We start from the raw sequence: 17496 nt of genomic DNA, 5'->3' as shown, positions 1-17496 counted from the left end.
TTAGCTACTGAGCTCACTATTAGGAATAAGTATTTATATGTTCCAAAGAAAGCTTAGAAATACATCTGAAAAAAGAGAAGACCAGAGGGGTTAGCCTGTGTCTGTTGAGACAAAATTAATGATATACCAGCAGATTAGTTTGCATTTCATCAGCTTCACAGGGACAGATCATAATGGGTATTGTGTCTTTCCTCAGAATGTTATAGGGAAATTTTCAAATAAGCGCCTGGGTATTTTTTTTTGTGTAAAACACATATTATGATCTGTGGGAGTTCTGCCGCTATAAAGCCTTGCTTAAAATTCGGACATTATAGACAAGAGTTTCTCTAAAATGAAATTAACCCATTCAGGGAAGAAAATTATTTAAAATGGGAAAAAATGTAAAATGACTTCTCATGTCAAAAAAAGTGGTGTAAAAGCTAGGATATGTACAGCAGTAGAATTGATACCTAGGAAAAATCCATTGGGTACCAAATGCCATGACTTTGACATTAAATGATGGGATCTCTTTTTCAGAGTATTCCTTCCACTACAGTCAGGCTGAACAAGCTGAACCAGTCGGCATAATCAGGCTGTAAATTTGCAGTTTCATTATGTAATAATTTGTAAATCCTAAATCACGATATCATTATGGTTTGGCATTACATTGCCTCACAATAAACACAGTGAGTTTTTTGACATTCCTGCCATATTATTTGAGTTCATTACGAATTCCTTATATACTGTTCCTAGCATCCCAAAGAGATGCCTGGAATATGAAAAATAATCAAGTTCTTTACCTTCTTTCAGATTTCCAGGCTTTTGGTCTGAAGAAAGGGATGTTCTTCAATCCAGATCCTTATTTGAAGATTTCCATTCAGCCTGGAAAACATAGCATCTTCCCAGCCCTTCCTCATCATGGACAGGAGAAAAGATCTAAGATCATGTGTAACACCGTTAACCCCATCTGGCAAGGAGAGGTAAGCAGCTGGAGAGTTAAGCTGAGACTTTTCTTAAAACATGGACATTACTCTAGTACTATCCCTCTTTTTTTTTTTTATTTGAGTTGTTGGCTATATGGTTGTTGACCTATAGTTGTGCTTGATGTGTTTTGTGACTACTTGTCTCAGTACAAAAGGCTTAATTAGCTACAAATTTGGGTGGTACATTAAAACTTTCCATATAATTTCAGTGTAGGCTGTACTTCATTAGCGTAATTTATAAAGTTGTTAATTATTGAAGGCAGGCATAAAACAGAATTGAAAAATAAACTTGCATAGCATGAAAGGCTGCTGCTAGATTCAGTGTTCTTACTCAGACACATTATATAAAGCAAAATAGGTACAGCATATAAATAAAGAGAAGCAATGTGATTGAAAAGCATCAGTGGCAATATAAATCAAAGGCAACTTTGGCACGGTTGGCCATCACCTTGAAGAAATAGTCTCTGGCCTGCTTCTTTCTGTTGGAAGGACTTGTACGTATTAATGAGATCTGAGAGTTCAATTGCTGCCTGCTGTTTTTAAATTACATGTGAAATGGCAATAGGCAACAAAGAATAAGGAATCTCTTTGGAATTAAAGGAACCTGACATACTGGGTGTGATTTACTGGTGCGCTCTGTCGCAACAATATCTCCACTTCAGGAAAGAGTAAAAGTAAATAAATGCACTGCACAGATTTATTAAAATTAAAATGCAAATTACAAAGTAGCCAAGGGATATTTAGGTCCAACTCTGTAGACATGGAACTGTGAGTGGGCAAAAAGACAGCAGAAATAGGGTTGAATTCTCCTACCTGGAGAAACTAGATACCACATAAGGTTATGTGGCAGATGGGGGAGGTTATATGACTGGGAAAACAACCTTGAAACTAGTCAGAGAAAAATGGCTTCTAGCAGGACTAAATTGAGGACATTGTTAGGAAGCATCCATCAAGTCATAACATCTCTGTGGAACCAAGCATCAGATGTATCTGGTTGAGAGGTGTCAGGTCCAACTGTGTACATGGTCAAACTAGAACTGGCATGGAGGATCAGGCAATTGTCAGAGAACTTTCAGCAAAGTGCGTAAGACACAGAACTAGGGGAACAGGTATAAAGGGGAAACTTGCTGTCTGTGTGTGACACTCAGTACATAGAGTTGTGGCCCTGATAAAATGCCACAGATGGCTTCTCCTCAAGCCATGCCAAATGACTGAGTTTGTGGGCTGACATTTCTTTTCCAATTGGAGTTTGGCGGCGAGAAAAGGAGAAACAATTAAATGGCCTTATAAAAAGGACATGGGAAAGCAAAAGAGCACAGCTGGCTCCCAGCTTTGCTGTTCAGCCCCCAGATTTTCTTGATCGCGTGCAAGCATGCTGCTTCTCCCTTTCTGTTGTTAGCCTGTGAGTGGCAAAGGAGTGTAAAAGAGTCAAACCATGGTTCAGCATGTTCTCCTTCTGCCTTCCCCTCAGCAGATATTGGGATGTTTAACTGTGTGCATTTGTGCTGCAGTCTGTGCAATCATCCTGTCTGAACTCTTTGTTTTGCTACTAAAAAGCTGCACTGGTTTCTGCTGCACAGAAGATGATCGGCCTGATTTTCTGCAACTTTCTTCCTTCATGGGACAAGGGGAGAAGGAAGACTGAAAGCTGTTGCTGAATCATGGTGGTAGCCATTCTTCTGTCCACACTTTTCACTTATGGATATGAATATATGAAGTGACAAAATACTGAGGATTCATAGCCATTTCATTAAGAGCATTAGTCACAAGTTGTTTTTGCAGAAAGATATTTTAGGCAATGTACTATTTCAAAAGGGTCATGCTTTTCTGAGATTCTCTGTCACTCCATGTGAATAGAAGGCAAATGTTCGTTTTTCTAGTGAATGACCTATCTGATTTGTATTGGATCCTAAACTTAAAAAAAATCTGAAATAGGGAAAAAAAGTTATCAAAATATCTACAGACTAGGATCATTCTATATATTCTTGATATCTTGAGCAAATTTAGAAAGAGTCACTTCAGTTTTGTAGGACTTAAGCACTAAAAGTCATACAGACTACAACATGACTGATTTGCTTATACTAATTTGTTCTTGTATTCTTCTTCATATACTTACCAGGCTGTTCCATTTGTATAGTAACCACCTGCATTAAACAAACACTCTGGGAGCACCCTGGTACCTCAGGCAAATTTTCATCTGTCTCGTGTAATATTTATGATCATCTTAATTTCATAGGTTGTTCAAATGCTGTTCAGCACAAGTTATCCTGACTTAAAGCTATTCTTCCGTTGCTCTGATTTGCAGTACTTTGTACAAGGAGACATAAGGAAATGGAAATTTCTTACAGATGAGGAGTAGCAAGTGACAATTTGACACTTGCAGTAGGGCTCACCATAGAGCTGAAAGAGCCCAAACACTGAGAAGTGCTCACTGAGACAAGTTAAAGCCCAAGGTGATAACTTCTCCTGATTAAGAGATGTCATTTTTAACATGTTTCTGTGTTTTCACATGTTCTTCAGAAACATCTGTAATGTTAAATGAGTGCCTGGAAACCACATGGCACTGGACAACTTGACTCTGCAACCCAGATTAGGCAGGTATTGCCCTGCCAACCCAGACAGCTGCAAAAACACAAAGAGTGAAAAGTCCTGTCATGCTGATTGCTGGTAAAATACAAAGAAAATCTGAGAATGAAGTGCCCATTTCCCAACTCTAATGTATATGTAGTAGAACTGAGAAAGGTGGATGCTTATTTTCTAAGATAGATAGTGGGAAAATAATGATACTATTCCGATATTGTTTCATATTGAAACAATGTTTGTGCTGTCATATTGTTCAGAAGCAGCTCATTTAAGAAAAAAATTATTTTTCAGAAATCAGTGAAGTGATACAGAGTTCAGACTAGTATAAGATCACAGGAACAAAGCAAAGTGGTTTAAAAAGTAGTTCACATACCTCCAACTGAATAGGAAATTCTATGGTTTGGCAGATAAAGTACTTCAGGTTTCTGGACTTTACCTTAGACATATTTAGGGTATTTCTTTCTTAACTATTGCAACTTGTAGTGGGTTTAGCACTGGCTAAATCGCCAGTGCACCTACTAGAATTATTTATTCATTTCTTGCTGTGATATGGGATTAGGAGGAAGGCAAAACAGGCTCCAACTTTGAAGGGTATAAAGAAGAACTTTATTAACACAAACTAAAAGAAAAAATAATAATAATCAAAATAAAACTTTCAGAAAACTTCTCCTCCCCCCTACACTCTCTTTTCCGTGACACTGACAACGTACAGAAACAAATTAGTGAGTTTACCATCTCTAAAATAGTCTTTCTCCAATTGACTTGGGGAGAGGAGTCTCTCTCTTAAGTCTATGGAGACTTCTCCTCAAGAAACAGTTCTCTCGTGGCTTCAGTTTCCACAAATGGCAACCATCTGGAAAATCTGCAATTGTGAAATCCCTCCCATTTTTTCAGCCTTCCCACAGCCATGTCAACTTGGGGAACACTTTAAGGGTATAGCAGTTCAAAAGCCTAATTCTGAGATCATCTTCATCTCTGAAAACAGAGGTCTCTCTTCTTCCCTGGGGGCAGAGGGTCTCCATCACTTTTCTCCCTCTCTCTATTCAAACTTCTCATGGGATCACAGCTACTTCAACATCTGCTTACTTCAGCACGAATGCCTTTGCTCATGTCTACAGTTAGGACATTTCATCCACCCCATATGCATTTCATGAGTTACAGTGAAAAAAGTGTCTGATTTATAAATTACAGTAATTTTACGAATACAAGCCTCAGCAATTTGACAAAAATTTTGGTGGAAACCCAGAAGTGCGGCTAATACTCGGGGGCGGCTAATATGTGAATAATTTTCTGACATTTACAACCCCAGACGTGCCAACCAGGGCGCCGAGCCAAGCACCTACCACCTACCAGTAAAAGCGGACATTTCACGATTGTTACAAAGTGTTACTCTGTTGCCCTGGCTCCCTGCAGGCAACACGGGAGGCAGGGAGAGAGGCAGGAGAGCTCTCTTCTTCCCTGCTCTGCCACAGCCCGGGGGAGAGAAGGGGGGACCCCACACCGCCATTGCCACGGCGGGGAGGGGGGGGGGGGGGGCCCCGTGCCCCCATTGCTGCGGCTCGGGGAGCCGGCGAGGGCCCCGCACCGCCATTGATGCGGCTCGGGGAGCTGGCAAGGGCCCCGCACCGCCATTGCCACGACTCGGGGAGGAGGCGGGGGGCTCTGTCCCCGCCCTCCGCCGCCGTGGTGGGAGCAGGGGGTGCTCCGTGCCCGGCCGGCGCCGCGGCGGGAGCGGGGCCGGGGCGAGCGAACCCAGAGGCGGCGGCCAGCCCCAAGTGGCACCACCGAGCTGGACCACCTGGCCCCGTCAGCAACCCCTAGCGGGCCGAGCCTGCACAGCCTTAGTTGAGCCAGTAAACTCCCCGCCATGCCACGGTTCTGTTAGTATTTGGCAACTTTGTTGCACGCGGGTCCTCGCTGCGAACCACAGAGCGACTTATATTCAGGTGCGGCTTATTTATGGACAAAGAACGAAATATTTGCCAACACCCAGAGATGCGACTTATCCTCAGTGTGGTTTGTATTCGTGAATTTACTGTATATCTTCTCCATAGCTTACAGGAGAATTTCAGTCCTAGACATCTCCTTATCCCCTCTCTCATCTGGGACCTGACTCTTCCTTCTTGAACGTCCTTGATGTCTCCATGCTGTTTCTGTGCGTGTCTTCATCTCTGTCCTTTTCTTTCACTCAAGAAAGAGGATGGAAGGTTTACAAGTTCTCATCTGTGCATTGAAGGAGTTAATATCTCGCCCAGGCAGCGGCTGGCCGTGTGGTCCCTGCTGAGTGTATCTGGGAGCTATTTATAGAGGAAAACTTTTCAGCAGCCACACTGGAGGCCTGGACCAGGGCAGCAAGGGCCTAGCCAGAAATTATGGTAGCTGCTCTGGCTGCATTCCATTCCAGGAGGGACCTGGCTCGACCCAGGCTGGTGGCAGGGCAGGGCTCAATGTTGGTGAGATGTTAGCAGCCACAGAGTTCCAACCACCCATGGGCGCACCTAGCCGCACTAGGGGGAAAACCTGGCCCTACTGCAGCCTCCCACCTGGCCAGGGCTGTTACCTCTACTTCAAGCCAGAGAAAGAAGAGTCCTTCCTGGGGTTTGTTCGTATTTAAATGTGTGTTCACAAAGGCACATCTAGCCTTTTCATTCGTGTATTAATATGTCAGTATTAAAAATCAGACACTGATTGGCTTTTGTCAGGTCTAAAGGAAACTACCAAGGTCATTACAGGGAATTATTTTCCATAGCTGGTTCCTTTCCTTCCTTACCAAAAGAATAAATTAATACAAACCACCACATAGCTTGAGCAGACTGTTTCCTCAATTCTTGTTTTATTTACTGATGAGTGGAAAGAAAGCTCTGAGGAATGGCCAATAAGATGACTATAAAAATTGACTGATGCAACCACTCAGCATATTTAAAGTAGTAGGAAGTGTCATTTGTTAAATAACACATTGAATTTCAATTCCAATAATCTAACTCTGGAGGAGTAGATTGCCCTAAATGGGAGCCCACCACTAGGTTAAAAACAATCTCTACTTCCTGCAGTTTCACCCCTGTTTCTTGGTCTGAGCTTTTACAAGCACTGTTAAATTATAGTTGAGACAAAAGAGTGTTTGAGAATTGCTGCCTTACCACTCTGAAGACAGACACAGACACAATTCACTAGTGAATTAATTTATGTGAATAAGTAGAGAGCAAGAGCACTTAACAAATAGCAGTTAGTATGTCAGATCTGACGCTGATTTACAGTCTTTTCAGCTGAGCAACTCATGCTCTCTGCACCTCAGATAACTCACAACCTTTCAAAAATATTGCACTTGAATAATTTCTCACATAAGCTGTCTCTTGAGATTACCAATGCAAAATAAGAAGAAGGAAGCATTCGGTCTTGAATGCCGGCAGGAGGTGGCTTCTGTAGTGCAGGCCATCATCAGTGATAGAAGCATTAGGTTTGGATGCTGCCTGCAGGAATGCCAAGATGCAACTGACTGTGTTGGTGTGTGATTGCTTTTTTTAATGCAGAGTTATAACTTGGGCATTGATTCTGTGATCCTGAATTCTGAATATGATAGACCACCCAGCAGTTCTGGGACTGAAAAACACTTTGCCAAAGTAGGCAGATCAGGCAATAAGGGATTTAATGTTAGCTCTCTGCCTGTCTAGAGGCTGTATGTTGGCTGATACAAATGGGTACTAGCTGATGTAGCACAAACCTAGAGTCATACAAGCTGGGGATACTTGCACAAAGCCGAGTCTTTCCAGAACAGAGTAAAAACATTGAAGAAAGATGTTTTAATATATTTGAATCAACAGTATGAATTTAATCTAGAGTGGATTGTGTTTTATCTGATTTTGATCTAATATTCAGAACACTAGAATGCTCACAGTCCTACAATGGCCTCACATAGAATCATTCTGTCATTTCAACAGAAGACCAAAGTAAAAGCCACAGAAACATCACACTAACTGAACTCCTTATTGTTTAACATGGATAAGCTTTTCTCCCTACTACTGTCAAATACAAAAGAATATGCTGTAGAAACTTGGAGGCCTTCACACCTAAGCATAGAAAATATATAGATGAAGTGAAATCTAGATCCTGAATTTAGTATGAGTTTCACCAAAAGTGTCATCAGGACTAAGTGACACCTTGGGCTGGTAGCTTCCCTGTATAACATTTCTGCACATGTGTCCAGATAAAGAGTAAAATATTGTTTGACTACACAGACAAGCTGTAGCTTTACAGCTACAGATTTTAATATCTGTTGATGACTAAAGTGTGAAAGCCCAAGACAACTTTAGCTTCTTCAGGAATGGGTTATGGTGTGAAAAATCGTCTAGATTTTTTGGGTATGCTGTTCTTCTAGAACTGCATTTTACTTGCTACTTCTGCATCTAGAAGACTATTAGTCTTGCTAGCTTTATATACTAGTGCTGATGAGAATCTTCAAATATTTTCAGTCTTTGCTGTGTTAATAAATGCATAGACAGTTCTGAGATTAATTGGAGGGAGAAATCCAGAAAGCAAATTTGCTGATGGCCCTGTCCGACTTTAAAGGAGTTCAATAGAAAGGATTGAATCAGACTTTAGAACATCAATGTGTGCATTGATGTGCATCCCTTTTATGGTAGGATCCCACTCCCCAACAATTGTGCCATGCCAGAATAATACAGAACTGCACTGGATTTTGGGCCCCTACAGTCACTGCTGTGTTCCAGCAGTCTCTTGTAGTAGACATAGGCATCTCCCCACCCATGGCAACAGTGGAGCTCTGCTCTTGGCTCTACTGACTCTGCATTATTTTGTCTTGTCACTAAAGATTACTGTAGAAAGCTTAAGAAACTGGAATTCTTGATGAGCTTATTCAGCTGTTGGTGCAAGTAGTGTTGTATGGGAAAGTAGTGACATGTAGAGGAGGTTTTTGAATGAAGAACAGAGTAATATAGACAGAGAGTGGCATGTGCATTAAGACTGCAATTGTTTCACTGGAGTATTTGAAACAAAACCCACTAATGAAATATTCAGCTGAAAGAATGAATTTATCTTCATCCATCAAATGTAATTCACAGCCTTTTAAGATTTTCTTCTGTTTATATCATCCCTGTACATGATGGATATCACAAATAAATTTTATTTTTAATTCTACTGCTTATTCAACTCCAAGAGGCCAGATCTTCCTGTCACCAATATATTAATTTATATATCTTTATTGTACTGATTTATTATACTATCTACCAATTATTATACTGACTGTTTTTAAAGAATTTGACTTGCCCATAACTTGTCTGATTTGTGCTAATGGACATAGTCTGTTCATTTCAACAACTTCCTTGATAGTGCTGTTGAGTCACTAGGATCCATCTGTATTCAGGGATGCAAACAACTTTGGTAAAAATAAAACATGGAAATGAATCATCACCAGTAACTGGCTTTCTATGAAAACTATATTCCAAGCTCTGAAAGTGGTTCTGTTCTCTTATAAATGGATACAGATGCATTCTGCCAGGTCAGTGTTAGCATGGGCATTTGTTCTATACCTTGTATGTCATGCATTAAGGTCCCCTCAAGATCTGTTCACATTAATTAAGTTAGTCATCTGTGTCTGTAAAACCATTACTGAGCCTGGAAGCAAATAGGCAGCAAAAAGTAGGTTACTATCTGAACCCCTTTCAGTGGTGTTTACTATAGTGTTTACAGATCATACTTGAAGATGCCAGCAGTAATGTAAAATCAGATTTACATATAGATCATTGAGATGGTGTGAGAGTATGAATCTCAGATTATTCTAGGTAGCTTTGATACTGATTTGTGTCTCTGTGAGAGTGAATCTGCAGGAGGCAGCTGAGTAAAATCTGTGTAAATGAAATGAGAATCCTAATGACTTGTTACTGACTGGAGCCAAAATTGATGATATACTGCTTAACTCAAGAAGACTTAATATACTAATATGTTGCTGTGATTTTCTTTATCATGCCACTTTTGCTCTTTATTCTCCCTCCATTTCTGTATTTCTATGGAGATAATTAATTATATGTTGTTAGTTTTTGATGCCTGAGAAAATGTCAGCTAAAGCTTTTCCATTGGCACAGGCATTTTAAGGATGAAACTGGTACAGATTCTCCGGTGTCTAATAAGACATGCAATAATGCTGCAACTCTTCTCTTAATAAGGAATTAAAAGGCTCTCTCTCTCTCTTGTCCTGCTCCCTCTTGGCATGAAATGTGTAGGAACAAAGCAATCGTTGCATATCTTGGCACTGTAACAAGCAGGACAGGCACTAACAAATGGCTGAAGAGGTGGGGGAATTAGATAGATGTAATGCAAGTCTGTTTCCTCCTAGACATCATAATTCTAGAGAAAATAATTGAAGAAGACACCGAGGAAATAATACACATACTAACTTGATCTATTGGTCATGGTTCTTAACAATTCTCTGGGTCCATCTATAATAGTGTTTGTGTTCCATTGAAGAGATCCATTTCAAAGCAAATCTCCTGCTCTCCCCACTAAAGACACTGCTAGTCAGTCCAGAAGTACATGAACTCAATTACAGTAATTTCACTACTATAAGACGCACCCTTTTGACTAAAATTTTGGCCCGAACCCGGAAGTGCGCCTTATAGTCCAGTGTGCCTTATATATGGACAAAGTTTGGAAATTTGCCAACCTGGAAGTGTGAGCCGCGAGCTGCGGGGGAACCCAGCAGGGCTGCAGCTGCCAGGTACAGGGGGGCCCGTGGTGCCGCTCCTGCTGGGTACAGGTGGGCCCAGGGGCCCGTGGTTGCCAGGTGCAGGCAAGCCCAGGGGCCCACGGTGTTGCCACTGCTGGGTTGAGGCGGAGCCTCGGCCAGCAACCGTGCGGGGGGAGACAGTGGCAGATCATCGCTGAAAAAAAAAAAAAGTGCGCCTTATAGTCCAGTGTGCCTTATATATCGGCAAAAGTTCGGAAATTTGCTGACACCCGGAAGTGCGCCTTATAATCCGGTGCGCCTTATGGTCATGAAATTACTGTACTCTCCTCAGAAGGGAAGTGAACAGATGTGTTCCAGGAGTGCACAAAGCACTTTTCAGACAATAAATGGGAGTTCAATCCAGGGCACCATCCTGGAGGCACTTCATGGTAAAACCCTTGCAACATGTCTGGATGTGGTAGTCAGGTGCAAAGCACCAGCTACTTTGCTCTCCAGATCCACTCACATTGTACTACAAACCTTCTTAATGCAGTCATGACCAAGACATTCCAGAGATTAGGAAACATCAGCCTCTACAAGGCCTCGTTTTTGCAGGTCACCGGTGCTATTTTTCCCCAGTATACCAGGGATTGTCAATCATACCTTGTGTTCAGACTTTCTGATTGTAACTATTTTTCAGGAATATACCTGGCAGACAACCATTTCTTCTAATACATTTCTAGAGGAAAATAAAAATGTTTTCCCATCTGGATGTCAGTACTCTTTTCCAAAACCTCAAGTCAGGGTTTTTTTCAGTCTGGGACTCTTCCAGACACAAGGGCAACTGGTTCATTACTTCATCCTTTCAGTGGAGGACCTCCTCATCCCCTATAAAGGAGAGCCCTTGCATCCCTAATTGCTAAGTATCAGACACCACACATTGACAAACTGGGGTCAGAAGCTATTTCTAGGGTCAAGCCGTCTGTGAGAAACAGGTTGTTCCTAAAGCCATTTAATTCTGCTGAGCCAATCTGCCATCTCCTCTGTGGAGTGTGCGGTGTCATGTGTCATCTCAAGTTCTAAGAGTCGTTTTGTACCAGGGCAATGCACTGGTAATTACTGGCTTGGGCTAATCAGAGAAGAGTGATTTGACTTCTTGTTTGTTACCTGTTCATCCACTGACTGCTGTAGATCATATATAAATTTGGGGCCTGCCCATTACTTGCAAGGATTTGGTACCCTACATATTATATAATGCATTTTACTTGAATTTTGGTTGTGGATCAAGTGAAGATTTCAAGTTCTAGTAATCACTTAAATAAATGGTAGTGAATTGTTTTTTATAGGTGTCCTGTTGTCTGCTATTATCCAAATGAACACATAATCAGTCACTAGACAAAGTTTTCTTCTTCTTGGGCTTTAGACTTGAAACTGTAACTATTCTGGTAGATGAGTTCAACCTGTGTTGAAATCCATTACTTCCTCTGAGATTTGTTTTATTCAAGTAAAAGACAGACTCAGACAGAGTCACAAACCACTTCCATAAAGCCACTGTCAAGTTTGGTGGAGCTCTGGACAGCTGGAGAGGCTAAAGCTTTGGAACAAACTAAGTCATGACATTAGAATTTAAAAACTGCCAGAAATTACACTTTCACTTCATTTATGTAAACTTCTTATGTACTTATGTACTTTTTATGTTCTTACGTACTCTTCTACAATTAGCCTCAGTGTTAAATTTAGTTTAACGACTTCGTATTCCAACATGGAACCATTCCAGGTTCCATGAAGTTCTTGACCACTCTTGCAGGGTTTGCCCTAGTGGTTGTGATTCAAAGAATTTAAACTTCTATGGGGAAGAATAAAAACAACCAATGAACCAGCCCACAAAGTGAGCTGTGGCCCCAGTGAAAACATAAAGGGTAAAGATTGCTGGTTTAGATTGTGAAAGAAAATACCCAGTAGTCAATGGCAGATGAAAAAGATAAAAGAATCTGGCTTCAGGTACTGACTGTCAAAAAAAACAGAAGTCTTTTAAAAATAGTATACTTGGGCTTAATATGCTAAAGTTTTTGTAATCTTGCTTTTCCTCTGCAACTATGAGTATTATACTTTTTTTAAACATGAAAGCTGAACTTCTGAATGAATTCTGTAACACTTAGAGTTGTAAGAATAAGAAAAGATACAAATATTAGAAGATTTACAGTAAAAATTGCAATAGTAACGTCAAAAAGTGCCAGCAGACTTGTTCTTAAAATGTAACTCTTTTTCAATGCTGAAGTTTTTGGGCATCATCAAACTTTCCTCCTCCTGAAGACAGTTGGTTTTTATCTCTGTTGTGATTTTGCAGCCTCCATTTTTTACCCCTCCTTGGGATGAATTATTAATCACAACATCCCTGAGTGTGAACCTAAGGGTGCTGCAGAATTTATAATCAGGTTTTTTTATGTTTGTTTTTTGTTTGTTTGGTTGGTTGGGAGGGTGGGGGGCATGGCTTGGGGGTTTGGTGGGGTTGCTTTGTTTTCCTTTGTTTGGGATTTGTTGTTTTGTTTTTTTCTAAACTTAGATATTAAGCTTATGCTTTCATTTTCACAAACTAGTCACTGTGATAATTAGCAAATATTAGGCAAATAAACAATTTCATTTATTCCATCAGTAATATATTACGACTTTATGTTAGTTATGTTGGGTAAGACCGTGAAACACAGATCCTTTCACTTCCAGATAGACAAGATAGTAGAGGCCAAGCAGGGTAGTAAAGGCCAAGGCTTTGAGCAGTGTAAGTACAATCAGTATTTTGTGGCTAAGGTACAGGGTCTGGCACTTGTCAGAAGAGATGGTGAAGGGCGAACGGGAAACTAGGATTTGATGATGATTTGCTTCCACATCCAAAGATTACATTCCAATCATTAAATGTCACCAGAAATATGTTTTCAAAAGTGATTGGTGATTTTTGAAAGTGTATTTGTAAGTCTCTGAGTTCTCAAAACAATGTGTTGCACTGGGATCCATTTTTTCAGAAGGCTAGCAGCCCATTTGTTCTACAAACAAGGATTTCTTTTGGATTTTCAGTGTGGATGGCATAAGCCTGAGGCACCTGCAGTCAGAAATTGCCATAGAAAAATCTTGCCTGATAAGAATTAAACTAGATGAGAGCAACAGCAGGAGCCACTTCTTAGATAATGGAAAACTGAATTATGTCAAATTATCAATGTTTTACAAACTGTGTCCAAACCCGTTTAAGTGAGTTCACTTTTGATCTCAAACTGCAGTTGACTCCAAATGGCAAAACCTTTCAGCTCTGCCACAGGACACTTCTGGGCTTAAAGATTTTTTTGTGTTTCCAAAATGCTGCTGGTTTTATGCATGAGAACACCCTTCTAGAGGAAACATTTGGGAACATGGGTCAGGGCTTGGTCCCAGGGCAGTCTTGGTTACCAAAATGTAATGGTTTGACAGGTGATGAAATCAGAACACAGTTGGATTTTACACTTTTTATGGAATATCCTGGTTTGTATGTCTTGAGGCACAACTGTTCAATGGAAACGGACATTTTCTTTGGCTGATTCCAATACATCTTGTTCTTTGGGTTCATACTCTCTGGTCAGGTGCTGATGATTACTCTGGAAAAGGTCAATATGTTTCCTGTGCAAGGAAGGAGCTGTCGATTGTCAGGAGCTGGTTCCACATGATACTATGAAAATAAATTTCCCTGCAGATTCTGATTTGCTTCAGAGTTGCACCACAAGACAATATATTATCGACTTCAGAAGATTTGGATCATTAAACCTACATAGTACTTTTCACTTGTGGGCAGTTCACTCTTCACCTGTGTGTGTGCATGCTCCACCCCACAGAGACTTTTACAATATAGGAGTCAGCAGCACAAAAATGGAGAATTTATTAAATGGCAAATTGCTCTATGTTACAATGATTCATTTTAAAGTTAATTCCTCTCTTCTGCTTTCAAGTGTCATGAACTGGCAGTATTTCAAGGTTTCTAGCAGGTGAAACAGTAAGAGTAAGACAAGTTCTTTTTTAAGGCAACTTTCCATTATACATGGGGAATTCAGGTTCTCCTATTTGGTGTATTTATCTTAATTGGTAGCCTGTTGCAAAGATGTAGAAGAAAACCAGAAGTAGATAACACTTTAGTTCTTGTTTGAATTGTATTTCTCTGATGATTTAGATTTTTGCAGGGTGTGATTAACAGAATATCCCACTATGTTGGTTTCACTTGAAGCTGTTTAAACTAAGTATCTCTGAATTACACCATGATTCAATAGAGCAAATAATTTAGGGCTTTAACTCCAGGCCTTGATAACCCTCGATAACAAGAAAATGATTCTGTTGTGAAGATTGGGTTTGGCAGGAGAAAAGCTAGAAAAATGCTTTAATGCATCTCAATATTCACTTACTATAGAAGCTATCTTCCAGATCAATACTGACCTCTCAGGTGCACAGTGGTTTGACAGTTTTCCTACTATAGTGTATCACAGCACAAATGTGATTTTTTGATTGATGATATTCTGGTAGTAGAGGATGTTTGGAAAAAATATTATAACCTGTGTCACCAGCTCCACACCTGTACTGAATTTAGCCAGTCTAGGAGAAAGCAAAGCCAAGTTACCTAATATACAGTAATTTCGCGACTATAAGGCACACCCTTTTGACTAAAATTTTCCCCCGAACCCAGAAGTGCGCCATATAGTCTGGTGCGCCTTAGGTAATGGATAAAGTTGCAAAATTTGCCAACCCGGAAGTGTGAACCTGCAACAGTCCCAAGCCGAGCAGAGCCGCCTGACAGCAGCATTGAGCCAGCGCCGGCACGGGGGGAAAGCTGGCGGTGGCAGAGCAGCCCGGGCGTGGGGGGGAAAGCCCGACGGCATCGGGGCAGCGGCGGCACGGGGCGAGCCCGCCGGCATCCGGGCTGGGCCGGCGCAGGGGAAAAGCCCGGGGAAGCGCAGGGCTCCCGGTGCGGCACGGGGCTGCCGGAGCACCAGGGTGGCGCAGGGAGGGAGGGAGCGGGCTGCTGCAGAAGCCGTGAGCTGCAGTCACTCTGAGCCACCACGAGCCGTGGCCCCCGCAAGCCCCTGGCGCTGCGGGAGCCCCATGCCGCAAAGGGGAGGCGGCACCACAGCACCGCTGAACCATGAGGGGGAACAGCATGGCGGGACCACAGAACCACGAGGGGGAACGGCACGATGGCAGCGCCGAGCCGAGCGAGGGATAGACTGCACAGCGGGAGTGCCGAGCCGAGCAAGGGACAGGCAGGACGGCGGGAGTACCGAGCCGAGTGAGGGACAGTCAGGACGGCGGTGACGTCAAGCCGAGTGAGGAACAGGCGGCATGGCAGGAGTGCCGAGCCAAGTGAGGGAACAGCATGGTAGCTCTGCGGAGCCACGAGGGGGAACAGCACCATGGCAGCATGGAGCTGCAAGGGGGAGGCGGCCCCACGGCTGCACTGAGCCACGCCAGTCAGCACCAGGGGCAGGAGGGAGTGCCAGGGCCCACTGCACGGGGAGGGTGCCTGGGGCTGCCTTTGAAAGCCTACGCCAATCTGTGAAAAATGTTTGCAAATTGAGCAACTGCCAGTAAACTCCACAATCGCGGGATTCCATTACTAATTTGTTATTTTGTCGGGCGCGGCGTGGCTCCTCGCTGCAATAAAAAAGTGCGCCTTATAGTCCGGTGCGCCTTACATAATGTACAGAGTTGCGGAATTTGCCAACTCCTGGAGGTGTGCCTTATAGTCCGGTGTGCCTTATGGTCATGAAATTACTGTATTTGCTTCTTCACTACTGTTTTCAAATTGAGCTTTGAGACATCTGGACATCTCCAGATGCCCTAATGCTCCCTTGTTTGTTCCTGTAACCTGAAATATCACTCTCCTTGTTACTACCCCAGATTTCCACACACATTCTTTAAAAGCTTGCTGAATCATTACTTACAAATAGATCTTCTTATGACCACACCAGCTGAGACAGCAGTCAACACATTTCAATGCACTTGGTGACAGGAGCAATTTTAAATGGTTCCCGTTTTTCCCAGTATTGTTTGTGACAGTAACCTGTGCCATGGCTTGCCTTCTGGTTGAGCTCTTTGTGACACTGTGGAGTGAACCAGGTTAGTTGGCTGATCCAGATAAATCATGTTTTCAGAGTTCTTCCTTTTTTAACTGGGGCATAGATGAACAAAAAAGGAAATATTTCAAAACAATCTATCTGAAAAGTGTATCTGAAAAGAGTGATCATGTATCCTTCACCTCACTAGATCCTCACTCCTCTGTGCTGAGGTGTGCCTCACAGCTGTAGTACTCTGTGTTGCTGTGGCCCAGCCACCAGCTTATTGTCCTGTTTCCCTTCTTTTATTTCAGCAATTCAGCTTTGTCTCCCTGCCCACGGATGTCCTGGAAATAGAAGTTAAAGACAAATTTGCAAAGAGCCGACCGATCATCAAACGTTTTCTGGGAAAACTCTCTATGCCGGTTCAGCGCCTCTTGGAAAGACATGCCATAGGGTAAATTTTGCTGCTTACATTGTTTAACGAGCGTGGTATTGTTCTGAAGGCCCTGGTGATATATCATTATTGCAATATAATGATGTTGAGGGGAAGTTACTAAACTGACAGTTGTCTGATAAATAGCATTGGTTTTAATTAGAATGTATAGTACTATGGGCCAGATAGAATTCCCTGTATAACTCTATGCATGGCATTTTGAAAAGTGAGAGCTGGCATTAAGGAAAGAAGACTTTTTTGTGTGTCATGGCTGTGAAGTTGGAGAGTGCAATATTTTCAATTTGAATATTCTTTTAATGTTATCAGCAGGCTGTTTTCATGTTCCAGGGAATTACCTATGGGCTAAAAACATGCCAGATCTGTTCCTCCTCATTTTAATCTCTGGAAAGGGGAAATATTATGAAAAATATATATGTGGCATGTTGTAACTAATGCTTTCTGATCCTACCCTGCTGCCAAGGAACAACCTTGAGCTCACAAGCGCTGCCCTGCTTCCCCATTGCATGAAAGTCCTGGGAAAGTGTATGCTACCAAAATAACACAAACCATTTTAAGGAAGATGGATAGTAATCAGAAAAAGCCAGAAAGTTGGCTCTAAGCCTCTTATGTTCAGACCTTGAGGAGCAAGGGAGTAAAAGAATCATCTTCTGAGGAAAGCATGTGCAATGCAGTTTCCAAGAAAGTATTTCTGATAATTGGATTTCAATTCAGCAGAACAGCGGGAAGATGAGCTTGTTGGAGTCTTTTTGAACAGCTGGT

The 17496-nt window shown here is 42.0% G+C and overlaps 1 protein-coding gene across 8 annotated transcripts in view; it reads left to right on the top strand.

Annotated features, from left to right (window-relative positions):
• The window catches only part of HECW1 (HECT, C2 and WW domain containing E3 ubiquitin protein ligase 1), a 282485-nt gene that overhangs the window by 188314 nt on the left and 76675 nt on the right, over nt 1–17496 (top strand). For all 8 annotated transcript variants that reach the window (XM_033069763.1, XM_033069756.2, XM_033069719.2 and 5 more), the window contains 2 exons: nt 790–959; nt 16595–16737. In XM_033069763.1, the coding sequence (XP_032925654.1) occupies nt 790–959; nt 16595–16737 (313 nt within the window). The remainder of the gene's footprint in view (nt 1–789; nt 960–16594; nt 16738–17496) is intronic.

Source organism: Catharus ustulatus, chromosome 1, assembly GCF_009819885.2.
Source record: "Catharus ustulatus isolate bCatUst1 chromosome 1, bCatUst1.pri.v2, whole genome shotgun sequence".
NCBI classification, from domain to species: domain Eukaryota; kingdom Metazoa; phylum Chordata; class Aves; order Passeriformes; family Turdidae; genus Catharus; species Catharus ustulatus.
This window is presented reverse-complemented; position numbering and strand designations above follow the sequence as displayed.